At 35.7% G+C, this 26,139-nt stretch overlaps 4 protein-coding genes and 1 pseudogene across 6 annotated transcripts; 2 read left to right on the top strand and 3 right to left on the bottom strand.

The window, feature by feature from the left end:
* Positions 1-2,986: 2,986 nt before the first annotated feature.
* LOC120183309 (dof zinc finger protein DOF2.4-like) lies at positions 2,987-14,208 on the bottom strand. Its single transcript, XM_039188034.1, has 3 exons — positions 14,056-14,208; positions 13,561-13,906; positions 2,987-3,057 (listed from the first exon to the last, which is right to left on the bottom strand). The coding sequence occupies exons 1-3, from the start codon at positions 14,104-14,106 to the stop codon at positions 2,987-2,989; spliced, it is 468 nt and encodes a 155-aa protein (XP_039043965.1). The 5' UTR covers positions 14,107-14,208.
* LOC120183308 (U-box domain-containing protein 13-like) lies at positions 3,901-8,550 on the top strand. 3 transcript variants are annotated; one of them, XM_039188032.1, is made up of 5 exons: positions 3,901-4,012; positions 4,235-4,488; positions 5,746-5,862; positions 6,219-6,674; positions 7,073-8,550. In XM_039188032.1, the coding sequence occupies exons 1-5, from the start codon at positions 3,997-3,999 to the stop codon at positions 8,240-8,242; spliced, it is 2,013 nt and encodes a 670-aa protein (XP_039043963.1). In that variant the 5' UTR covers positions 3,901-3,996; the 3' UTR covers positions 8,243-8,550. The 3 variants fall into 3 exon arrangements, with proteins under 3 accessions (XP_039043963.1, XP_039043962.1, XP_039043964.1); XM_039188031.1 differs by lacking the exon at positions 3,901-4,012 and having other exon boundaries at positions 4,123-4,488; XM_039188033.1 differs by lacking the exon at positions 3,901-4,012 and having other exon boundaries at positions 4,355-4,492.
* A 5,537-nt stretch (positions 14,209-19,745) lies between the features above and the next one.
* On the bottom strand, positions 19,746-20,401 carry LOC120183299. The gene has a single exon (XM_039188024.1). It carries the CDS (start codon positions 20,376-20,378, stop codon positions 19,962-19,964), a length of 417 nt encoding a protein of 138 aa, XP_039043955.1. The 5' UTR covers positions 20,379-20,401; the 3' UTR covers positions 19,746-19,961.
* Positions 19,746-21,227, bottom strand: LOC120183300. Its single transcript, XM_039188025.1, has one exon. It carries the CDS (start codon positions 20,815-20,817, stop codon positions 20,410-20,412), a length of 408 nt encoding a protein of 135 aa, XP_039043956.1. The 5' UTR covers positions 20,818-21,227; the 3' UTR covers positions 19,746-20,409.
* Positions 21,228-21,734: 507 nt separating this feature from the next.
* On the top strand, positions 21,735-22,369 carry LOC120183298 (annotated as a pseudogene).
* The last annotated feature ends 3,770 nt before the right edge of the window (positions 22,370-26,139 follow it).

Raw genomic sequence — 26,139 nt, 5'->3', positions numbered from 1 at the left:
TTCCAAAATTATAATTGATTATTTAACAATTACTAATGTTTGTGTATTATATTGTTTGTAGATTTGGATATTTGAGGCTTTCCCCAGCATGCAGACATATGCGATAAAAAATCAAATGATATTCCTAGCTGGAAGAGGATCTGCATGTTGGATTGGGAAGAGTTACTCCCATACACGACGATGAATGATGTAAGTTAACACACAAATAATACCATATATAAACAAGTTATTACTAGTTCACGTTTAACTTTGTTTGAGCTTTTATATTATTAGGAGGCCAACTATCCATTACAGAGGCTGACACCTACAGAGGCTGAGCTTGCCACTGATTGGTAGCAAGCTAGTAAGCGGTTTTTTGATGGGACGGATGATGAGCACCCCCCACTTCGAGAGCCATCACCTGATCGAGCTGATTCTACAACTTGACACCCGGAGCCATCACCTGATCGAGCCTCTTCTCCACCTCCACCTCCACCATCACCTATTCCATCACATCATCGAGCCTCTTCTCTACCTCCACCATCACCTATTTCATCACATCATCGAGCCTCTTCTCCACTATCACCTCATGATAGGCGACCGGTAAAGAGGCCACGACATTTATCTCCTTGTTCTCCACCTCCACGGGATGAGTTAGGGGAGTTACGTGATGAGGTCGGTGTTTTGCGTCATAAGGTCGGTACTTTACGTGAAGACAATGGTGCATGGTGTGATGAGGTTCGATCTTTACGTGGTGAGGTGGATTTTTTACGCGATGTCAATGGTGCGCTACGTGGTGAGGTATCTACTTTACGTGATGAGGTTGTCATTCTACGCGAGATTGTTTCATCGTTGCAGAATGATGTTCATACTCTACGCAATGAGGTAAATTTGTTTAATACTATACTAAAAATGCAAATAACCTTTTTCGTTATTATTTAATTATTTATTTACTGATTTATGTATTAATTTATTTTCAGCGGCCTGATCAGTTAGATGCTTTACGTCGGGTTTTTCTTGCACGACAGAGTTCACGCATCAGACGTCGTGCACGTGCCATTACGTCTCCATTCACCCCACTAGTGCCAATACTCCGTAAGAAGAAGCTCGATGCACCTATCATCGTTCAAGAGGCGCCTCTCATCGTTCAATAGGCCCCTCTCATCATCGAAGAGGCCCCTCCCACCGTTCAAGAGGCCACTGTCATCGTTCAAGAGGTCCCGCCCGCCGTTCAAGAGCCCGATTCACATGGCATCATATGTCGACATATTGATAAACCCCCTCCCGTGCCTGATATGATGGATGCGAGTTGGCTTTCGTATGTGTTACCAGCCAGTACCATTCCTTAGCAGGAAAGGGAAACAGTATCGGACACAATTACGGATAATACCCTTTGGGCTAAGACCGCAATTGATTTTTATCTACATGAGCGGAGCAAGGGGTGTTATTCTGACCTATGCAAACACGACGATGTTTTATTAATTGTTTTCACACTAAAATGGCTATATGATCTTCACTAATCATTCCCAACGTTCACAAGTGATTCAAGATGTATTTAAACAAGTTCTGAAGCCCTTTATCAATAAGAAATCATAGAGAAACAAGAGAGAAAGCATTAAACACCAAATTTGTGCAGATCAAGCCAATTTTCCTTTCAATATTCATTTTGCTTTCAAGAACACCATTTGTGCTCATTTGTAATTATCTTTGAGTGTTATTTTCTTGTTCTAGAATTGTGCAAACATCTTACCTTGTGAGGTTTTCCTTGTAAGTTTTCAAATTTGTAATCTTCTCTTTGGGAAAGAGTGTTCTCAAGAATTGGGGTATATTCTTGAGGTTGTTGTAAGGTTATCTCTTTGGCCTCAAAAGAAAGAACAAATTAGTGAAATTGTTGGAAAATCCTTAGTGTGGATAACTAAGGTAGTGGACGTAGACTTTGATTGAGAAAGTCGAACCACTCTAAATCACTGTGATTTGTTGGAAAATCCTTAGTGTGGATAGCTAAGGTAGTGGACGTAGACTTTGATTGAGAAAGTCGAACCACTCTAAATCGCTGTGCAATTACTTTCAATTTTATGCAAAAGCTTCCACCAAATTTTTAATTGCCAATTCACCCCCTCTTGGCCAAATCCGTCAATCGATTAACTCAACACATACCACACGTAATATTCCCATCGACATGAAGCCCCAGATGCATAGAGACATCCTCCAATGTAATTGTAGCCTCTCCACATGGAAGATGAAATGTGTGTCTCGGGCCTCTATCTCTCAATCAATGCAGAAATTAGGACAAGTTCTAGTTTGCAACCGCCAATAATTGTTGCAATATACCCGAACCCTGCAGAAGACAAATATGGCAAAATACGTTGCGGTGTCGGTATACGTGAGTTTTTAATAAAAGTTTCTAAAATATGATCAGTTTCTTAAATAATATGCATTATAAAAAAATTATAATTAATATAAATTCATTGTAAATTTAAATTAAAAATAATAATAAATATTAACATTAATTATAAAAAAAATATTACCATATCATTAAATGTCTGGAGATATAGTTTACATCCAATCGTAGCAGCATTTCACTTTCCATTACAACTGTAGACAAAAAAAATTAGCACAAAAAATAATTAATTAATAAATTTAAATAAATAATAATTATATAAATATTATTTTAATAAAAAATAATATTTATATAATTATATTACTATAAAATATAAAAACTATTTAAAAAATACTAACTTAAAAATAATTTTTTTACCACTAATAAGAAATTTAAAACTTAAATAGTTTGAGAATTTGAGTTATATAAGAGAGGAGAATATGATTTTAGTGTGAAGAATGAGAGGCTGTTGAGGTGGTTTATATAAGGGAGGAGGAGGAGTAGTTGGGGAAAAAACGGATGGACAATTATGACATTTAATGGAAATCTCGTCCCCGGTGATGCGCCTTACCCCTGTGGCATCCGACTCAACAGAATCTCGTGAAAACGCGTCCCCGGGGATGTGCCTTACACTCGTGGCATCCCAGTCAACATAAACCCAGGTAAAACGCATCCCCGGAGATACGCCTTTGTGCCACCTCAACCGAAAGGGTGTTACTTCGAGAAATATTAATCAAAGAGTGTTAGAGAGATAATATTACGGTAAAAAATGTGTCAGTTTAATCAAATCGCCGCGGTTTCGCTCTCCTATCCGGTGGGATCCACTTATTATCCCCATAGAGCGGCTCTGTTGTCACTGGTAAGAGCGCTGAGCCGAATCGGACATTCACTGGAATCAAGTCACTTGTAAAGGCCAGGGGTTTACCAATCTCGCCAATTATTGAATTACCAGCTTAATAATTTTTTCAAGCTTTATGATTTAGTGAAAAATTGGTTTACAGATCCTTTTATGTTTGTTTTTTAATTAAAAAAAATTCTCTTTGCAGTTTTATTTATAAAAAAATGATACCGAAAATTAATGATTTTATTGAGACAACAAACCTTTAACAAAAAATAAACCATGAATCCTAAACTAAAAAGTAGAAATGTTCTTATCCAAGCAGCCAATCTTGTTCGTTAGCCCAAGTGTTGTGAAACAGATGGTTTATAATAGGGGGGAGAGAAACAGAGAGTGAACGATGGGGAAGAAAATGAAAATAGAAGAAGAGGATAACGTGGGGTGGCTGAGAGAGGCGGAGGGATTAAGGTGAGATTTTTAACCCAGTTTTACTGTTGACCAACAGTCAAAGAATTGACACCGTTAATTTTTTAACGGTGGAGTGATTAAAGAAATTCAATATGTAAAGTTTAACGAGTAAATTAAACAAATTTAATGTTTAGTGAGTGAAATAGAAAACATAGTAAAATAAAGTGACGAAATTTGTATTTTACCCCAAAAAAATTTCTTTCCGTCAAAGTCTTCTCTCCAGTGGAGATGTACTTCCTCATTTTGGCCTTCAAAACTGAGCTGAGTCTGCCTTCAAATCAGAGCCTTCAGGTTTGAAAACGCTGCGCTTAAGCAAGATCTAGATTTCAGAATGGAAGAAGAGAAAGGAGAGCTTGGGCGTGAAATAGAAAACATAGTAAAATAAAGTGACGAAATTTGTATTTTACCCCAAAAAAATTTCTTTCCGTCAAAGTCTTCTCTCCAGTGGAGATGTACTTCCTCATTTTGGCCTTCAAAACTGAGCTGAGTCTGCCTTCAAATCAGAGCCTTCAGGTTCGAAAACGCTGCGCTTAAGCAAGATCTAGATTTCAGAATGGAAGAAGAGAAAGGAGAGCTTGGGCAGAGCTTGATCGATGCGGTGAACCAAATAGCTCCCATCGGCGATTACAGATGTGCCGTTAGGAAGGAGTTTTGCAATCTCGCTAGGAGACTAAAGCTGTTGTCGCCAATGTTCGAGGAGATTAGAGAGAGCAAAGAGCAAATCCCTGAAGAAACTGTTAAAGCTTTGGTCTCGCTGAAAGAAGCTTTGATTTCGGCGAAGGAGTTGCTTAGATTCGGCAGTGAAGGCAGCAAGATTTACATGGTGTGTGAGTATTGCTTTTCGATTTCCTTTGGATCTGTTTGGTTGCTGAGAAAAATGGCGGAAAACTAGTTTGTCAAGTGGGTGCAGATAATCAAAATATTTCTCACCATACCATTATCTAAAATCAATGGATAAATATTACGATTAAATTTAGCTTATCTAACTGAAGGTAATCGAGTATTGAAATTCTAATTTGATATTTACTGCTACTATGAAAAAAATGAAGGAAAAACCACTCAATCCAAATTATTATTTTTAAGGTTCCTTTTGCCGATTGAAATATCGGACAAATTCTCATCTCAAAGATTTTCAAGCGTCATAGTCATCGATAGATACAAAACTAAATCAGAATACTTACTCCTACAACAGATTTTACCTTAAAAAATGACATAACGTTGTTGATTAAATTTTAGGATTGTCCTTTTGTGTCTGGATTGTTGTCAAATCTTAATCATGCATTTAGTTTAACTTTCTTGATCCTCTTTTGTTTCCAATAAGTTCCGACCATGATTTATCATTTATACATTGTGTCATGTTTTACGTGCTCACCGCAACCCCTATTATTATGCTTATAATATAAGGTTTTGAACCTAAGTGGTGTTATCATCCTAACTGTAATTTCCAACATGCTATGCTTGGAAGCCTGTGAAAATCATGGAAGTTATGCCACAGGATGGGATTGATTCTTTCATTCTGATTGTGGAGATTTGTTTCCATATCCATAGTATGACCTACTCATTTCAGGGGGTTCTTTTGAGGTTGTAAAATTGAGAGTGAGTAATGGAGGAGTGAGAGATACAAGCAATTATACTTAATTGGGTTGTCATAGTCATTGGTTTTGCTTTGGATTTTCAAGATTTATGCCATATTGAATGCTACTGTCTCTGTCTTTGTTTATCAGGTCTCGAATTGCGTTACAACACTATGTGTACTTTGGGTTGTAGACTTGTAGTTAAGATTGACACTTTCCGACTATAGAAATTAGTGTCTCAAAAACAATCATTATTAGAATATTTGCTTACCTGTATAATTAGAGATGGTAGCCATGAGCTTATAACCTCCACAGGAGGCATTTCTATAACCTTTGCTTGAAGTAGTATTATTGTACATTGCTATTTTTTGCTAGATCTATTTATTTCTAAAATTAATTGTTTGAAACTCAGGTTCTACTTTAAGTGACAAATTTTAGCCCAAAGTGGTAATATGGTGTGCTGCATTTGGCTATTGACCGATAAACTCTTTGTATTCTGCTTACAGGTTTTAGAGAGAGATCAGATTATGCATAAGTTTCATGAAGTGACAGCTCGGGTGGAGCAAGCTTTGAGCGGAATTCCCTATGAGAATCTTGACATATCAGATGAAGTTAAGGAACAGGTAAAGCTTTTTCAGTAGAAACATTCTTCAAAAAAAAAAGTCACTGTAGATTCTTCCTCTTTCTTCGTGATACTTGAATTCCAGTCATCTTAGACATGGAAGAAAGTTCCGCAAGCAATCTCTCTAATCATGATTGAGTTCTAATGGAGTTGCATATGATTTGAGAAACCAAAGATGATATTGGATGGAAATAAACATGGAGATGCTCAAGTAGAGCTACCAAAACTACTACTTTTATGCTCTTAACACTATTTAACTAGAGTTTGAAAGCCCTGAAGCAACTTTTGGATACTAAACTACTGACATCGTTTTGTTTATTAAAAAAGGCTTAATGCGTTGAAAATTTATATGTTTAGGTGGAGCTTGTTCTAGCTCAGTTCAGGAGAGTTAAAGGAAGGGTTGATGCTGCAGATGTTGAACTATATGAGGATCTATTATCACTCTTCAATAAGAGTAGTGATGGGGCTGCAGATTCAGATGTACTAAGGAGATTGGCCGAGAAGTTACAATTGGTGGGGATAGCTGAACTTACGCAAGAATCGATTGCTCTACATGAGATGGTTTCTGCAAGTTGTGGAGATCCTGGGGAAACCTTTGAGAAGATGTCAAACTTATTAAAGAAAATCAAGGATTTTGTGCAGACTGAAAATCCTAATTTGGCTGCTTCTGTGAGGGAAAAGAATCTTCCTCCTAGTAGTAGTGGTCAAGCGACCACTGATGGAAATCAGAAGACTCCAGCTATACCAGATGATTTCCGCTGTCCAATATCCTTGGAATTGATGAAGGATCCTGTCATTGTTTCAACAGGGCAGGTATATTTGTTGTAGATTTCTTTCTCAGGATAGACCAATATTTTCTTTTCTTTCAAATTTTTAATCATTTTCAGCCTTGGACTCTCCCTGTTTTACTTCTCTATAGATGCTCAGATTTGCTTGATATTGCATTGTACTAAATTGTCATGCCATTAATTAATTTGGTCAAAGGCTAGTTCTTGAAAGGCTCCTAGTCATACATTTGTTCTTTACTTAAATTGCTTGGAATAACTGGACTTGAACTTGCAACAGTCAATGATGACTAGAAGGATTTTATAAGAACCTTGTGTTTGAAAATACCTACGTTTGACCATTGCACATATATGCAGAGCCCTATGTCTTGTATACCATTACCTTTGTGCTATATTTTTAACAGGTTTCATTATTCTCTTCTGTAGACTTATGAACGTTCTTGTATTGTGAAATGGCTGGAGCAAGGTCATGGAACTTGTCCAAAGACACAACAGACCCTCAGTAGCCGGACCCTTACACCCAATTATGTACTGCGTAGTCTAATAGCTCAATGGTGTGAGGCAAATGGCATTGAACCACCCAAAAGACCCAGTAGTTCTAGACCCAATAAAACCACATCTGCCTGCTCACCTGCAGAGCATGCCAAGTTTGAAATTCTCCTTCGTAAGCTTGCATCCTTCAGTCCTGAAGACCAAAGAATGGCTGCAGGTGAAATCCGTCTTCTTGCCAAACGAAATGCAGATAATCGTGTGGCCATCGCTGAAGCTGGGGCCATACCTCTCCTTGTGACACTCCTTTCAACACCTGATTCACGGACCCAAGAACATGCTGTAACAGCACTTCTTAACCTTTCCATCTGTGAAGATAACAAAGGAAGTATCATGTCCTTTGGAGCAGTTCCCGGTATAGTTCAGGTACTTAAGAAGGGGAGCATGGAAGCTAGAGAGAATGCAGCAGCTGCTCTCTTCAGCCTTTCTGTAGTGGATGAAAATAAGGTAACAATTGGTGCCTCGGGAGCAATCCCTCCGCTAGTGACACTGCTAAGCGAAGGCACACAAAGGGGCAAAAAGGATGCAGCAACAGCACTCTTCAATTTGTGCATATACCAAGGGAACAAGGGGAAAGCAGTGAGAGCTGGAGTTGTGCCAACATTAATGCGTTTGTTGACAGAACCTGGAGGTGGAATGGTGGACGAGGCATTGGCCATACTTGCAATACTCTCTAGCCATCCGGAGGGTAAGTCTGCCATAGGAGCAGCAGAGGCAATGCCAGTTTTGGTAGATGTTATTGGTAATGGATCACCAAGGAATAGAGAGAATGCAGCTGCAGTGTTGGTTCACCTCTGTTCCGGAGAACAACAACATTTAGCAGCGGCCCAGGAACTCGGAGTGATGGGCCCTTTGTTGGACTTGGCACAAAATGGTACAGATAGGGGCAAGCGGAAGGCTGCTCAATTGCTTGAACGCATGAGCAGGTTCATTGAGCAGCAAAAGCAGGTGCAGGTGCAGGTGCAGACTGAGACCCATGCTCATCAGTCCCAGTCTGAGACTCAACAACCACAGCCACCCTCCATGGCATATGCCGTTGATAGATGAGGTTCGCTTTGCCTTTATTTTTGTTCCTTATTTCACCTTGTTTCATTTTCTGTATTGAAGGAGGCGACTTTGCTTCAGAGATGAAAGGTCGCCTATCAAACCTGTAAGTTATTCATTTGTTTGTGTGGAAGAATACATTATTCATAGAACGTTCAAAGTTCTGGAAAGAAAGAAAAAGAAAAGGAAACCGAAAGGAAAGAAGAGGGCTAAGTTGTAATTTGACATGTATGTGAACTTGTACTATTATAACATCTGTTACTATTGTAATCATCCTCAGTTTTTATACGAGAGATGTTTCTTCGTATTCATTGTCACCCTTGGTCATTAGTGATATAGATGCAACCAAAAAAGGGTGCAAACTTGCCAACCTTGAACTTCATTCTCTGTTTAGCTACATTCATGTTTCGCTTGAAGCAGCTATATTTTTTCCGAACTCTTTGATTTCTGTTAGATCGAAACTTGATTTATAACATTCGTTCGGTGATATCGACAACAACAAGGAAACGTTGGATCTTTACTTTGAAGCCTGTAGGTAAACTAGGTTTCTGGTTTCATAGTGTTTCAGATAGAATACAATTCATGCATTCCCCCCGTAAGGAAGCTTCTGTTTGCAAGTGTTTGTGCAAGTGAAAGAAATACTAAAGAACAACGCACTTTTTAGGATTCAAGTTATTAAACTTCAATAGAAAAGAAATCATATTTATTAGAATTTGAATTCCAATACACCAAAATCTATAGAGTGGTCTTGGTAGTAACGTAAACATGCACTAAACCTATTGAGATGCGACTCATATTTAATGACTTTAACTATCTAGCTATATTATCAATTTTAAAAATATGACACACACACACATATTTCACGAACCCTCTTCATATTTCATACTATATGATAAAACGTCGTAGTACCACATTGTAAAATCACATATCATGTCATCTTCATCAATGCAAGGCACTAATAATTTCTTCATCTTATCATTCATGTTCTCACGCTATGTTTCTTATTTATACAAGTGTTAGTTGATAAATTTATGAAATTCAAATAACATGCATGAGTAATAATACTGTAATGTCTCTTTTATTAATTTATATGTAATCATAGGAGCATATTTTGACTGTTTTATACTTATTGTCAATCTTGAACATTCATTTCTTAAAACATTCAACGCCACTTTTTCATCTGAAGCTTAAAGACTTGACGTGAAATGATAGATGATGAAGCGTAAAAGCTTCTTCTTTCAGTCCCACCTTACTTAGAGGCAAAAACATAAAACAAAAAAAAACGAAGGACTTGTAGAGAAATACCTCATTAAATCAAATGACTTATTATTTTAAAATTATAAGTTTTAGGGAAAATTTTGACATAAAGGCTTTATCTTCTATCTATTTATACTTTGATCCCAATTAATATACAAAACCTTTGTCATTCAAAAATTCATAGGTTATTACTCAAGAAGGGTTCCACTCACTTATTTACACTTAACATTTTATAAATTTTACGACATGGTCTTGGTATGAATTTTAGAGTGTTAAAATACATGAACCAACTTACTTTAGTGGTTAAAGAAATCGTTGTTGTTCTTAGTGGTCACGGGTTCAAGCACCATCAACTATAGCAGGATGATTGAGTATTCATTGTCAAATGATTGAGAGTATTTATAATAAATATTACTTTACAATCCTCTTAATTTAATTAAAAACAATAATGTTAAAATCATTCATTTTTTCAAACTCAACAGGGAAAATAACAAGGGATATTCAAATAAGGAAAATGCTATTTTCTTTCAAGTTTTCCTTTCCCTTGTTTTAGGGCACTCCATACATAGGGTAACTTTTTGAAATATAATAGTTTTTGGAAGAAAAAAATAGAATCCTATTATATTTTTTCAGTCAGTTGTATATTCTAGGGTAAATTACATTACATGTCCCTGAATTATTAGTAATTTTCAAAGAGGTCATGAATTTTAAAAATTCACAATCAAATCACTCATAACTGTAACAATTATGTCACTATGTCTATATAAAATTCATTTATGATAAATTCATATATTTTAAAAATCTATTAATGGGTCATTTAATTAATAAATTGTAGCAATCTAGACATGTTCAATACAAAATCTAATCATTTATGATTGCTAGTGAACCCCGAATATCATCATAAGCTTCACTCAATCTCCTCGTTCATTTTATTGGATTAGATTTTAAAGAATCTTTCTCAAAAACTGCAAAATCACCTCAAAATGTTCAAACTTTTTAAACTTTGATCTATGTCGTCCATTGATGGATGGCATCCGTCCTTATATATGTTCTCTCTTCCATTGACAATCCCTCCACTGTTCGAATTATTGAATGGAGCCTTGGATCTTCAAAATTCCCAAAACCACCCGTTTGTAGTAAAATTAATTGAGTGACTCGATTCTAATATTTTTAAAATACAATGATCCATTTGTAAATTTAGTTAAAAATAGAGTAACACGAGTAATTTACCCAAAAAATCAATTGAAAATATGTTTTGAGATTTAATGGAACAACGATCTAATTGTTACAATTGATTAACTAAGTGGCTTGATTGTGATTATTTGAAATAAGGTGATTCATTGTTAGCTCACTAATAATATAGTGACCTTTACTAGAATTTGCCCCGTATTACTGTGTTTAACCTCGAAACTTGGCCTGGCCCCTTCATTTCATCGCACCACAAATCCTCACCGAACAAAACAATCCCTCATTTCCCACCCAAACATGGTCAAATATTGTTGCTTTGTTCCTCACATCTTCGTCATCAAACGGATTTTACTTGCTGTCTTTTTTTTAACTTTCTATCTTCTATCTATGTCCTGAGTATAATGAAGACAGAGATAGGTTTGCTTTATTCGTTGTTGCATGACAGTGTCTTGGTTATTGCTGTTCTTTTGACCACCCATACACACTTTAAAGCAAAAAACCATTACTGCTGCTCTTTCTATAAAGCTAGAATACCTGTATCAACTTTGGTTGAACGACATGGAATTGCTTGGTTTTTAGCGGGACTTTTTAGGGTTTTCTTGGATTCTTTGTCTTAATTTTACTTTAAAAATTTAAACTCCTATACCTGCAAAGCTATTAATAGAAAGACAAGACGGGATCCATGCAGATAAACTGATTCCCTGCCGAGGATAAAGGCATGTACAAACTTTATTTGATTGATCAAAATTTAGTTAAAATTGCGAAACTAGTGGTCTTAGTTCAAGCTCTACCCATGCACGTACTTATATAAATTACATTCAAGGTCACTTAATTATGAATTTAGTTATAAATGTGTCACTTCCTCGTTAAAATTGAAACATGCTTCTAATGTGCCATGATATAATAGTATTTTTAGTCCTCAACTCATACAATTGATCAATTTGATTCTAATCCAAAAAAAAAAATCAATATTAACCATTTATATTTAAAAATCTCATCAGCCTAGTTTTTTTTTTCTTGATACTATTAAGTCAAGTGACTTCGTCGAATCGAATCTGTAGTTGGATAAATACATTCTATTATTATGTAACAAGTTATTGTCAAACTATTATTATATTAGGAAAGTAACAAAATAATAATAATATAACATTGATGAGAAAACAACAAATACTAAAATGATTAAATTTTTAAATATAAAAAGTTAAATTTATTGATTTATTTTGGATTAAGATCAAACCGATATGTTGTATAAGTTATAAAGATTAAAACTATTATTATTCTAGATTATGTCACTATTTCCCCTAATATTTAATAAAAGAATGACGTATTTATAGTGATATTTAAATTTAATGACTTGTTTATAAATTTTATAAAAAAAACTCACCCGTTTATTATCAAATGATCTATAATTAATCGACATAATTTACCTTAAAAATGGAAGAGGCATACAATCAACAAGTGCAAGAAACAACATGAAATATAGATTCTAAGCCAATAAACATGCTGGCCAGATTCTTAACCTCAAATGATGAATTGAAAAGTTCATGAATCGTGACTGAAAGCCAAAGGAATTTTCAAGTGCATGCATCTGATAATATATCGTGTCAATTCCATAAACTTCTTCAACTTTCTTGTTCAACTGGAATTCCAGCACGGTTCTTTGAAAAAAACAGGGAAAAAATCTATATAGGAACCAAAATTTAGTACCATGATTTTATGCAGCTTACATTGTTTGTAGAATATTTTCTTGCTTATTCTCCTATAAGGAATATTCTGTTGAAATGTGGGTGATCAATTATATATGATTATCTGCAGGAAAGAGTACTGTACTTCCGTACTTCAATCTTCGTGGAATTGCATCCTTTGTAACAATGGTAATGAATGAAGAAAAAGAAACAAGAGAAAGAAGTTACCATAAACGATATTTCACAGATGAATGAGCTTACATCATTCATGTCAAACACAAAAGATAGAACAAATATGTAAACAAGCCCATGCAAACAAAAACAAAACAAAACAAACAAACAAACACATAGCTTAAGAAAACCCCAAAATATATAGTATGAAACAACATTTGCTTCTTAGAGAGGAAGATGATGATGATGAGAGATAAGTTCCACAACGAAACCATGCAATTTTACCATCCATTATTTAGCTTTTGATGTTGAAGACTTGGAGCAGCGCTACTTTATGTCAACTATCATCTGTCATTAAAGACGGAATGAAGCGGCTGAAGCTTCAGAGATCAGCTTTAAGCTGCTTTCTGTCAAGAAAGATTGAAACTATAGCTATAAGAGTGAGAGATGATTACTTGAGACCTGATAAATCTGTCCAGCTGTTTCCTCCTCCCCAATACTGATTGTTATGATTCGAAACACCCATCAACGACCTTGATAGATTTAGCCCTTGGTTGCTGTTTTCCACTTTCACAGGAGTTCGCTGAGAAACCCTAGAGTTTGAATTTGTGGAACGAAGAATCTGACTTTCTCCCACCATTGAAGGTGATGCTTCCATATACTCACTTTGTAATGGATATATATCATTAGTTGGCTCAAAGAACGGGAACTGGTGATGGTTTCCTGATCTTACTGATAAAATAGCGTCGCTAATGTCTGAGTTAGTTCCTATATTGAACCCCATATCAGTTTGGCCGCTAATGTCACTTGTTGGCCCTATATGACCTTGAATTCCACCAAAGTTTAAGCCAATATTTCCTATACCATACGGAGAAAAGCTTTGCAGACAAGCCATAAAAGGTAAATGCGGTGTTTGATGCGGCAAATGAGGAGTGATTTCAGAGGGCATAAGAGAATTGGTTGAATTTGGATGACTTTGCCTCTCGGCAGAAGCTGTGGCTTTAGAGCTACTATTACTACTGCTGCTGCTTTTCTTCTTCTTGTTTCTTCGGCATCCTCCACCCACAGGGACATTCCTAAGAGCTCCTCCTCTAGTCCAATACCGCCGACACGTCTTGCAAAAGTGGCGTGGTTGTGTTAGGCTGTAGTTATTGAAGTAGCAAAACTTGGTGTTGGTGGACGCGCAGCGTGGACATTTCAGTGGTGCTTCTGGTTGTGGAGCTTTGGCTAACCTGGCTCTATCGGCCATCGAACCAGACCTAATGGAACCGGCACCACCAGCTCCACCAACATGATGATCAGGAGGTGCAGGAAGAGGTGGAAGCTGAGGATTTTCACTGACAGCAACTTGTTGATGATTAAGCTGCTGAAAAAACACAACAAAGATAACACTCGGTATATTCAGGAAAATTTCACAAAGGAATACGAATATTTATCTTTTACAATTAGCTTTTTCTTGGTTGCATAAGCTGTGGATGGAAATTGATGAAGAAAAGAGAACAAAAAAACCCTTACCTGTTGCCAATTGGGAGGATCTAAATAAACTGGAACAGATGGGAAAACCATAGTTAATTTTTTTTTTCTTTTACAAAAGCAGGTTGATAGGTTCTTTAGCAAAAATAAGGTGGAGAATAACACAAAGAGAGAGTACCAAGGCCAAGAAAGCAAAGAGAAAAGAGAAATAAAGAGACGGAGGTGGGGGGATGGAGATGCCTTTTGTTTATTTATTTATTATTCCTTAATTATTCTCTCATCTCTCCTTTTTGTTTCTTTATATTATTAGGGTTTCGAGTCTCGAGTGGATGAAGTTTTTCCTTCGCCAATAAGCTTCCTTCCTTCCTTTCCTCATGTGTTTGTCGACTATTTATTAATGGCTTTAGTGCTCAAAAGGAGATTAATCCATGGCATCGAGAAAAAGCTCATCACCCCTTAGTATTATGAACCCAGGACTAATCAAGACAGAAAAATATTTATTTTTTATATTTTATTTATGCTTAAAATTTATTTATGTTTCTCTTAATAATATCTTTTCTAAAATTTAAATCTCTATTCTCTATAACATAAAATACACTCAAACTTAAGAATTCATGATTATTTTTTTTAAACGTTCTTGATTTTGTATATATTAATTATGGAATCAAATGCTCAAATTATATGTATGTGTGTTTATTTCCTTTTCAAATTATAGATAATATCTTGATCTTTGATTACAGTTGTACAGCTCCCCTTTTCCTTGAAAACATTATCATCTTTATAACAAAAAGCCCTAATTTTATATTTGTTTGATAGTGTTACTTTTGCTACTTTTGGGCGGCTTATGTGTGTGTGTATATAAACAATAACATAGAATAATTCTTAATTAAGCACCGACATGTAGCCGATTTTTCCTCAGCCTTGTTCCGACTCTAGCTGTTTGAATAATCTGCTTCGCTGTTCTGAAACTTTAATGGATGCAGTTCTTCAATATTTGAAGCTCGTCACTCATTAGCCATGCATCTCTATCTTCTTCAATAAGGAATCTCGGTTTCTATGCACTCACTGTGATTTAGAAATGCAGCAAAGAACCAATAGGACCGATGGTTATATATTATTACCAAAAAACGAACAAGAAAGGGGACAAAAGAGCCTCCCAAGGTAAACATTTAATAGATATTATCATTGCTTTATAGGCAGAGTTCTTGAGTGGGATTATAGTTTATCTCCCACGTGCATGTAGTTTTGTTTTATTGCCATTATAATTATTAATCAATCTGATCGGGTGATTTGTTGCTGTAGAGTTTTGAAAAAAATTATTTGTTGAAATAAGGTCTAACTGAAATTATTTGCTGAGATAGAGTGAAATCTACAGTTCGAACATATGTCGCCAGGCGCTCCTGACGACCAAGGAGGTCGCCATGCCGTCCCTGCGAGCTGTGGTGAGCTGCTTCATTACCTATATCGGTAATTAGGCATCTCGCCAGTTTGGTCGTCGGGATCACATGGCGACCTATAAGATCACCCGGAATACATGACGACCTCCATTTCAGCGTAGTTAAAAAGCCTAATTACCGATGTAGGTAATCGTTGTTACTTAGGGGAAATTTAGGTAATCGCATGAAAGCCTAATTACCGATGTAGGTAATATTTGTTACTTAGCCTAGCGTGCATGGCGACCTACCCCTCGGATGGCCTCGGATGCCCAGCGTGTTGGGACGTGCATGGCACATGCAAAATATCTCGTAGCTCGCAGGGAAGATATGGCGACCTAGTAGGTCGCCCGGATGGCATGGCGACCTACGGCCAACACTGTGGATTTCATCCTATTTGAGCAATTAATCTGGGGAGTGCATTATCTCGTGAATTAATTTATTGGAGAACATTATCTCGAAAGTTTTGCCCAAACTGATCTTTAGCTTTTTATTTTTTGCTTTGCATGCATGCATGATGCATGTATGTGTATAGGTGCATTTACAGATTCACTATGAACTAAAGCTTACAAGAAATGGAATTTGATGATCATGGAATCTAATTCCCTATCAAATTCTGAACGCAGTACGGCCTTTCCCTCAATTTCATACTCAAAAGCTGAGGCAAAGGCTACCCCTCCTGCCCACGGGTTTTATAGTTGGAAAGGAAGCAGTGTTCCAGCTTTAACACATTCGTCTGTCCCCAACATTTACCTCATATACATTACACATGCAAATCCATGTATACGTGTAGATATACATACGTGTTTATATTTATACCTTAGATATCTAGTTAATCAAATCCACCCGTATATGACAGGTGAATATATATCTACAATTTTATTATGGAGTATCTTTTGTATACAAGCATCCATCGAGGGGTGATCTGGTAGTTGTATTTTATTTATTTTTATATATTTTAAATTGATAATATATTTTTGATCTATTAAAATTTATAAGTTCATTCTCCCTCAAAATTTCATAAATTCACTCATAACATAAAGTTTTTCGTCCATGGATATCACTTGCTATATAATTAAACTAGGGTTTTGGCTAACGTGGGGTTGGCTCAGATCAGAGATGGATGGTTTCCCACACTGCAGAAAAGAGAGAAACAGTAGCCTATCTGCTCTGTCAAGACTCAAAAACACTGAAATACATGTGGCAGCGCGTTTAGCCTTGGATTTCGACCCCTCACAAAGTAAATCGTAATCGAGAAAATAAATCTTCCATTTCATTCACCCTAACAAACCTTTACCTCATAATAATTGCACATGAAAATCTGACAACAACTAGAAGATGCTACAGTTGCACTATCACTTTTATTGCTAGGCAAGTAGGCATTTCCTTTTAGCTCCGAAAGAGAAGCTAAGCTACAGTTCCCAATGTTGTCGAGAGAGATCATTTCTAGGGTTTTGAACATATATGAATATGCAGCAGTCCATAGATGATCCGAGAGATATCCTTTATCACTTGCAAAGTTACTTTAATAATTTATGGCTAACGTCAGCCAAAAGACATGTTTTTGTATTGATTTGTTGGGTTTTTTCTTAACCTCTCAAAACTTTGTCTTAACTAATTCGGATCAATCCGAATTGTATCCCGGATTATAATAGGTGGATGAGTCTTCGTGGAGATTCTTTACATGTACATGGACTCGAATCCGTTGGTGATTTGTTGGGTTTTCATTTCAAAGCAATTTGGCTCAAATTAGAGTCCAAAATCATAATGATCTCATATGCAGTGGGATGTCATGTCAGCTGGATATAATTGCCTATGAGATTGAATGCAGTGATTTATGGGAAATGGAATCGAGTATGCAACCCAAACTCCAATCTGTTCTGAAAAAGTAAAAGGGATAAGGAGAGGGGAAGTATGCTTTTCCCCACTCCCTACGGCTAAAGAAAACTCAGTTCCGGCTTTTTGCTTTCTGCTTTTAACATTAACTCGCCCCCTACTCTTCCCTTTCTTTCATTGTAACACTCTCTTTTATAACAAAGTAAAATCTAAATAACAACTGTACCGTATGGTTTTAACATTTTCCTATGCTCGTGCTCCTCAACATCATTAAATTTCCTATTTACAAAACTAAATGTCTACTAAAAAGCAGTTTTGTAAACAATCCGTGAAAATGTTGCATGAATCAAAGAAGCGGCAAAAAGAACAATCCATCAACCATTATTTTTGAATTTACAAAAGGGTTCAATGCAGAAAGAAACAACAAGGGGGAAATTGAAAACGGGACATAGGTTGGCAAACAAGTTTCAGAGAGGATCCTAGCTCAAAAATAAAGAGTTTTAGAGAGGATCGGAACGGTCGGCCCCGGCCTTGAGGGCTCTTTTCTTTCTTTTCAAGCTTAATGTGAGTAGGGTCGAAATGGAAAACAAAGTAGTTGGGTCATTTATTTCAACTTGTATAGCCCAGAACATTAATTTTATGGGCTTGTGCCCATTTTTTTTAACCAATTTGGTTCAAGAAAATTAATAAAACTCTGTTAGGAATAGGATGTGTACTTTACATTAAGAAAAAAAAAATGAAAAGAATTATTATTTTCAATTTCATTTAAAAAAATATTTTAGTAAATTATATATATATATATATATATATATAATACGGTAAAATATTAAAATGATGATTTTTGTTTCACTTTTATCACCGAATTTAAAATAACATTTTTATAATCACTTATAATAAAAGAGAATAATTTTAAATAATCTTTTAAGTTTTAAATAAAATATTAATTTGACCTTTTAATTTTAGGTGATATATTAATTTGACCCTTTAACTTTAGATAAAATATCAATTTAACCTATGAATCTTATCAAAGATTCCTGTCATCAACCTTGCTCACCCCGTTTTCAGTCACTGTTGGCCATCATTTATAATTGGAACTCAAAATTTCAGCATCTCTATAGACTACCTTTTCAATATAGTGAACGTCTTCCTAGGCACTGCAATGGAACAACTGGAAAACATTGATTAAGCAGTCAACAAATGAGAATGTATGTATTCCTTCCATTTTCTTCTTTGTATATCTGCTTTTAGTGATTCAGTAGTTGTTTATGCATGAGGTATGCCTTTGATGTAGGTTCTTAGTTATAACCACTGGTATTGTTCTGGGTTCTCTGTCAAATTGGATACATGGAAAGACATCTTGTAGTAGTTCAAAAATGTATAACCAGCTTGCTTGCGGAAATGAGCAAAAGCAGATCATAGGTTTCCAATTCCAGACTGCAGTGAAGACCCACAAAACAAAACAAGTCATTCAACAGGAATTGACCTAAAAAGCACTTGGACCACTCTTCCAACTATTTGTCTGCTTCTCACATGATGCTCTTCTGTCTGGTTTCACTGCTTTGGCCTCTCCACCTATTGCTTGAACTCTTCACTTTATCCCAATTCAAATACTGTAAGTTGCGGCTGATGTTGCCATTCATATTTTAGGATTCGAATTTTGAAAAACATACGTCTTGGTCGAGGTGGGGGCAGTTTTTGTTGATTTATTCGATTTAGACCTCCTCCTTTAAAGGCAAGCAAACATTCAAACCACGTATTTTTTATATGAATGTTTTAATTTAAATACATGATTGATTTTTTTAATTATATTAAATATGACTCATAAATATACCGATAAAAAAGATAAAAGATAAAACGAAATAAACGAATCATATGTCCTTATAAAAAAAAATTTAAATTGAAAATTACGACATTTGTGTTGGGTACGGAGCTAACCCTGTAGTAGAGTTTTTTTTTGGTCAACTGACCAAGTAGAAGGTGAACAATGAATATGATGATGGGTCGCGAACGAAAAGATAGTTTTTGTCTTTTTGAGGAAGGTGAGACGAATTGCATTAATGGCGGGCCGGTCCCTACTTTCTAAGCGTTTTGTTTTTATATTTTCTATATATCTATCAGTAAAGCTTTGTCTATAGAGTCAAGCCACACAAAGAGAAGCTGTTAAATATAGCTCATAAATACACTGTATAAGATTATTTTTATAAATATATATTAAAATTTATTTATTATAAAAAAATATGTAATTAAAATCTATAAGATATTAAATAAAAATTCTAACTCGACTGAGAAAACGAAGACATAAGCACCATTATTCAACAAATCAGCTTTACAGCAACAGGTCGTTTAATCAATACAACGATTAAATACGTGCTAATCATTCATTGGGCAGGAGTGATAGCTTGTCATGCGTGTTTGCAGCCTTTTGATTAACAAAAAGACAAACTGTATAATCAGACGGGAAAATTAAAAAAGATTAGCTGTACACCATTTCCGCAAATCAGTAGCTCGTGAAAATACAGTGGAGAGGATGAAGGGATGGTAGTTTAACTAACCAAACCAACACCCTAAACATCAATCTTAGAAATTTTTGATTTTGTCTTAATTCAAGATGAATTGGTAATTAAAAGAATAATTTGAGAAGAAAAAAATAACAAGAAAAGGAACTCATCTAACAGGGATCTAATGCAGAGTGTCTTTCTTGTCTGGTGGTCTGAATGTTGTAGGAGAAGAAGACAGTGGCAGCACCTGAGAAGAACTTGAAGGATACTGTTGTAAGTACTGGGGAGGTTCCCTCTTCTTACCAGCGATGAATTTAAGGAAAGACCCTTCTACTATCGTCCCTTCTGTTGCATTGTCCCTTCTGATTTGTACCATTTTCTCAGCTTCTAATGCCAACCTTGTTAAAAGTTTCTCTTCTGCATCCCTCAAGAACTTGAATTTGGGAGGAGATGAAGATCTCAGCTTATTTAACTCGGCATCCGTGGAAGATTCGAAGAGAGGATTGAATCCTTGGGGCTGATAATAAGAACCTAAAGGTGACTTCAATGGGGGAGAAGCCAAAGGAGTATGAAAAGGAGTGTCGACAGGCAGCAGCATAACATCATTCAAGTTCCTTCTTCTTGACCCTTTATCTTCGGACTCCAAATCTTCCTTGGTTCCTCTTTGATGGTGAAGAGGAATCTAGGTGACCAGCAAGATTGTAGAGCCTTATCAGCTCTGATTCAACACCCTCTTCTCCAAAACCCTTTAGCAGCAAACCCTTGGTCGACCCAAGCTCGAGGTCTGGCTCCACACCATTGGCATCCTGGTTGCAGTTGGTGATGGTGATGGTGGGTGCATGTAAAGAAGCTGATGGTTTCTTCCAGCAGAAGAGTTGAAAAAGCTCCTTTGCCTGGTTGGTGTAATCGTACTCCACTTCAGAGTTAGCAAATCTCTTCTTCCACCATAGCAAATAGTAAAGCTCCGCAACAAGAGCCAGTACAAGACAACCAAAAACCAAACTTAAACCAATCCCTAATCCACTGAAAGATTTCATCTTCGCTTGCAAATTCACTTCATATCTCCCCAAAAACTTAAACTTGGTTTTGCAACATCCACTAGATGTCCTCCCTCTCAGCTCTGTACCATATATAGCGAAAACGCAAGGAAAAGAAAGACCTTTAAATAATGCCAGTGCCTTCACGGGCTAAGATTCCTTGCGGTAAAGCAGTCAGGGAAGGGAAATTACCTTACAAATCCAAAATTTCTCAGCAAACAAACAGTATTGACCATTGCCAGTGGAGGCACATAAGATGAAAGGAAAAATACAGTGCAACGGTTGAAAGCAAAGGAAAAGAGAGTTATATGATTGGGGGTATGGGCAAATGCTTTTGTACAAAAGCTTATTAGCTTTGAAGCGTGTGGAAAATGGCAATAAGCAGCTCACATGGACAGCCAAAAGGTTTCGAAAAGAAAATCATAGAAAAATGGGTATTGTGAACGCGTAATCCATCAGCTGCCGCGGTAGCCTCCACGTAATCCTTAACTGGACTACAAGACAATAGCCAAAGAATAATACACCCGTCATCCATTAAAATCTAGCTGTGTTTTTCTATTTTATGTAATGCGAAACATAAAAGCGATGCAAATTATCGTATTAGATGAAGTGATCAAGTAGGACATTTTCAACATCTTAAAACTTTTTCAAATGATTTAAATCTACTATAAAAAACCTCCATTCATTTTCAGAACTTCTAAAAATATTTTTTTATAACTTTCAACGTCGCCCTATGATCATTAACCTCACTGCATTGTGTATCACCACACATCAATCTTCTTTGAAAGGAAATTTCTGGAAGGGATTGGTTTCATATAAACAATCTCACGCACATCCACACAACCATATTCTTTCAAGAATAAAAAGCCAATGGTATTTTCATATTTGATGTTCTCTGTCACCCAAGATTTTGGATAAACATTGACCATGAAATGGATTGGGCTCCTCGTGGCGTTCCTCAAATCAATGTTTGTTTTGACATTGATGCCAATGGTATATACCGTATATTGAATGTCTCCGCTGAGGATAAGACCACTGGACAGAAGAACAAGATCACCATTACTAATGATAAGGGTAGGCTATCCAAGGAAGAGATTGAGAAGATGGTGCAAGAAGCAGAGAAATACAAGTCCGAGGATGAGGAGCGCAAGAAGAAAGCCGAGGCCTAGAATGCCCTCGAAAATTACGCTTATAACATGAGGAACACCATCAAGGATGAAAAGATCAGTTCCAAGCTTCCACCTGCTGATAAGAAGAAGGTCGAGGATGCGATTGAGCAGGCTATCCATTGGCTTGATGGAAACCAGTTAGCTGAGGCAGATGAGTTTGTGGACAAGATGAAGGAGCTGGAAAGCATTGCAACCCCGTCATTGCCAAGATGTACATGGGAGCTGGTGGTGATATGGGTGCCGGAACCATGGATGATGATGGTCCTTCAGTTGGTGGTGGATCTGGTGCTGGACCAAAGATCGAGGAGGTGGATTAAGCTGGAAATGACTTTTTGGGTCTCATACTGAGTCTTGGATTTTGTTATTTTGCCCTTCGCCTCTTCTTAAAAAGTGTGCATGTGTAGTAATTATCTGTTCCCGGTGCGCCCACCACCGGAGTTTAAAACAATCAGATATGCTTGAATAGACCATTTGCCCCTTTGTTTTCATCTTTCAATTCTATTGCATTTCTTTTCCCTTTTTAGTTGTTGCAACTCTTCTGTTTTCACTTTCATTGTATATCATTTTCAGTTGTTACATTTCTTTTCCTTTTGCAACTCAAATCCAAGCTCATCAAACCAACAAAAGATTGGGAAAGTAACAAATCAAAGAAACCCACGAATATTTGATGTCTGAATTAGAAAGTAATGAAACTTTCATTGAGGGATATGACCCAAAAAAAATCATATATTTCACCTTTCAAGCTTTTCCTCCCCAGTTGCTTTCTTCGAACAACAAGAAGCTCAAGCAAGGATGAAACTAAATGCCTCATTGTCCTACTTGAACAACAAGAAAGAAGAATTGGCCAATCTAAAGAACTCCAAGATCGAAATCGAAGCGTCCTTGAATAAGATAAGGGAATCCGAATCAGCAACAAGGAGCAACATTGTCCTTTTAAAATCAAAGCTCGAGGAAGAAAGCAAAAGACAGGAGAATGAAAAGGTTTTATTCGCCATCCATAACTTGGATAAAGTCGATCCCTCGCAGAGAAACTAGTGTTTAGTTGGCAAAGCTACCGAGTTACTGAAGACTGAAGAAGAGAAAAGCAAGCTTCAGAACGAGATCAAGTCGTCCCGCGAAAGCTTGGCAGGCATTAAAATGAGACACCAGGATTTAAACAATAAGCTGACGAAGGTAGAACACGACATCGAAGCCGTGTCAATGGAAATACAAAAAGGATCAAAGTCAGTGGATGAGTTGAAGCTTGCCGTGCAAGGTACAATCCACGATAAAGAACCCTCCTCGAAACAGCAAAGGATGGGAAAGCTGAAATCGATGGTTTGATCTTGGAGTATCAGCAGAATATTTTGATGCAGATCTGACAGAGGCGCAGATGAATGCCATTGATGAAGAATTGAAGCTCGAATTAAGGAGACTAGAACAGTTGCGGACAACGAGAGCTGCATCTGAGCAGAAGCTAAATCAATTGTTGTCTCGTTCGGGTTTGTTGTCTGAAAAGCTGGAAGCAGATTTACAAAGTGTTTGGGAATCTTTCCAGGAGGCTAAGGTCTTGTTAGGGGTGGATCCACAGTAATTCAGAACTCGAAATCTTGTCAAGTATGCATGTAATTTGTGCTGTAATTATGAGGAAAATCACGATCCCAATATATGAAAATACGTTATCAAAATGTTAACTTTTTTAATTTTTTGGTAAAAAATATTGAAAATATTATTATTTCTATCGAAATGTTATTATTTGATGTTTTACCGGGTTTGTTAACATATCCGGTAAAACTTACTTAAAAATTATTTTTTCTATTGAAATATTAATATTAGGCATTTTATCGGAAATGTTAAAAAATATTAATATTTAGTTAAAAAATATTTTAGGTAATTTTTTTATTGGAAATGTTAAAAAAATAATAACATTACTAGTAATGTCTTTTCTTAGCTGTATATTAGATTGTCGTACGGTAGAACTTCCGTAATTAAGTATACCTTTATAAGGGTATTTTGATCCCAACTCCGGTGCCCGTAGTCATTTTTTATTCGAATTTTAAAATATTATTTTGAAAATTTATCACAAATATCTAACATTAATTATAAAATATAGTAATAACTAAAAAATTGTTAAAACTCCTGCCTAATATTCTTCATTGGATCTACTGGACAACCTTGTAAGAACTTCAATGACAAACATGAACTTATTTTCTTGCAATAGAGTTAAAAGAAAGGAAAGTCAATTTTAAAAATAAAAAAAATAAATTATAGTATTAAATGTTTTAAAATTTTGTTGAATGAAAACAATTCGGTGGAAGTAAATAGAAGCAACCGAACAAACATTTTGACTGGAAAAAATATACATAGAAAATGACATATAAACCACTCAAATCCAATCTACTCGCCGGTCAAAAACATTTAGCATTGGACAATCTACGCCCGTTCATCTTCTAGACCCCCTATAAGCTAACACGTGGATGCCATCAGCCAATTTAATCAACTTGACTTAGGTGTTTATCTATAAAACTTTGACTTAGGTGTTTATCTATAAAAGGGCTTATTTAATCAACTTGCTCGTTTTTAAACTTAGAAAATAATTAATCCTATATAAGATTTCAAAATCTAATCATAATATGAATTATGTTAAATGATTTCAAATAAAGTTGTGCAAGTATTGACCCATTTCCTTAATTAGGCTGTATTTCTATCTTAGTACTATTTAGGGTAAATTATATAAACGATTTCTAGATTATACGAAATTGTTTTATAGAATATTTTGACTATTAAAAATTATTAAATTATCAATTAATTATAGAATTTTATTTTGTTGAATTCATCAATTATTAAAAATTATAAATAGTCATTCGATTATTTATTATGTTTCAAAATTATTTTCAATTAAAAATTAGAAAACCTGAGTTGGATGATAATATAATTTTTATAGTAATTTGAGATTTTGAAATTAAATTTTATCATATCTCACATAACATATTAACATTCAACTTAAATTGTTGTCATATTTTTAACAGAAAATGATAAATTTGAAATATAATGAATAATTAAGTGATTATTTTGTAACTTTTAAAAGTTTATAAACTCAAAAAATAATATTTTATAATCGAATGATCATTTTATAAATTTACCCCAACTATTTAATATTTGTAATTGAACCAAAAATATATATATATATATATACTAACCAGAATGATCTTTCGAGATTCTCGGCTATTCCTCCGCGTTGTTTAAATTTCCCTCTAAATTGCTAGTTGTATTTCGTTTTATTCTTCCAATTTTATCTTTCATGTCTCAATTTTCCTTTGTGTTTCTTTGCTGATCTGAAAATCCGTTTCAAAAATGAATCTACAATTAGACTGTCGCAAGGTTACCTGTTTTTCTCAAAATCACACCAGCTCTTTCTTCTTTTTTGTTTTGACTGAGAGAATTTAGGGAGAATTACATACCTTGTAGCCAACGATGGCTCCTCAGCTGACGAGAGCACCACCGGTAAGACGGAGGGGATCACTAGTACTGATGCAATTCTTCGGCACTTACGAAAAGCGAATGAGGAGCTAGTGTAACACCCCCAACCCGTATCCGACCCGGAGTCCGAAGTGTCACATTGACTTTTCAAACATTTATTCGTATAAAATAGTGAGTAATTCAAAAACTTGGATAACATTTAACTTATTCAAAACGTTTACAAAATATCAGAGTTCATACAATTTATATCTTTAACTACATGCCAACTACACTCTATATACCGTACATATATTTTCTGATCTGACAATTGGGTAAGGAGAACTGACCTGTCTTGCTCCTCTTAGCTCTTTATCTTCTCACTTCTGTAACTACGTGTGAAACAATCACACGCTAAGTTGTTGACTTAGTGAGGCATAAAACATATATAAAAACTCTAACTCGTAATCATGCTTGACAATTTCTACTAACATATCACATACAAGCCCATACCCACATATACATGTAATGATTCCTACTATGCACCTTTCATATAGATATATATATATATACATATCCACACATACATATATTATCTTCTTTCCTCATCTATTTATCACCTTTCATATTTCTATTCTCTTGTTCAATATCATTAAGCTCATATCATATATCTTATAGCATATACATAATCACTAACACACATATATCATATACAGTA

Source organism: Hibiscus syriacus, unplaced genomic scaffold (assembly GCF_006381635.1).
Source record: "Hibiscus syriacus cultivar Baekdansim isolate YM2019G1 unplaced genomic scaffold, ASM638163v2 tig00112746_pilon, whole genome shotgun sequence".
In the NCBI taxonomy this organism is placed as follows: domain Eukaryota; kingdom Viridiplantae; phylum Streptophyta; class Magnoliopsida; order Malvales; family Malvaceae; genus Hibiscus; species Hibiscus syriacus.
Note: the sequence above shows the minus strand (reverse complement) of the source record. Positions and strands in the feature narration are given on the sequence as shown.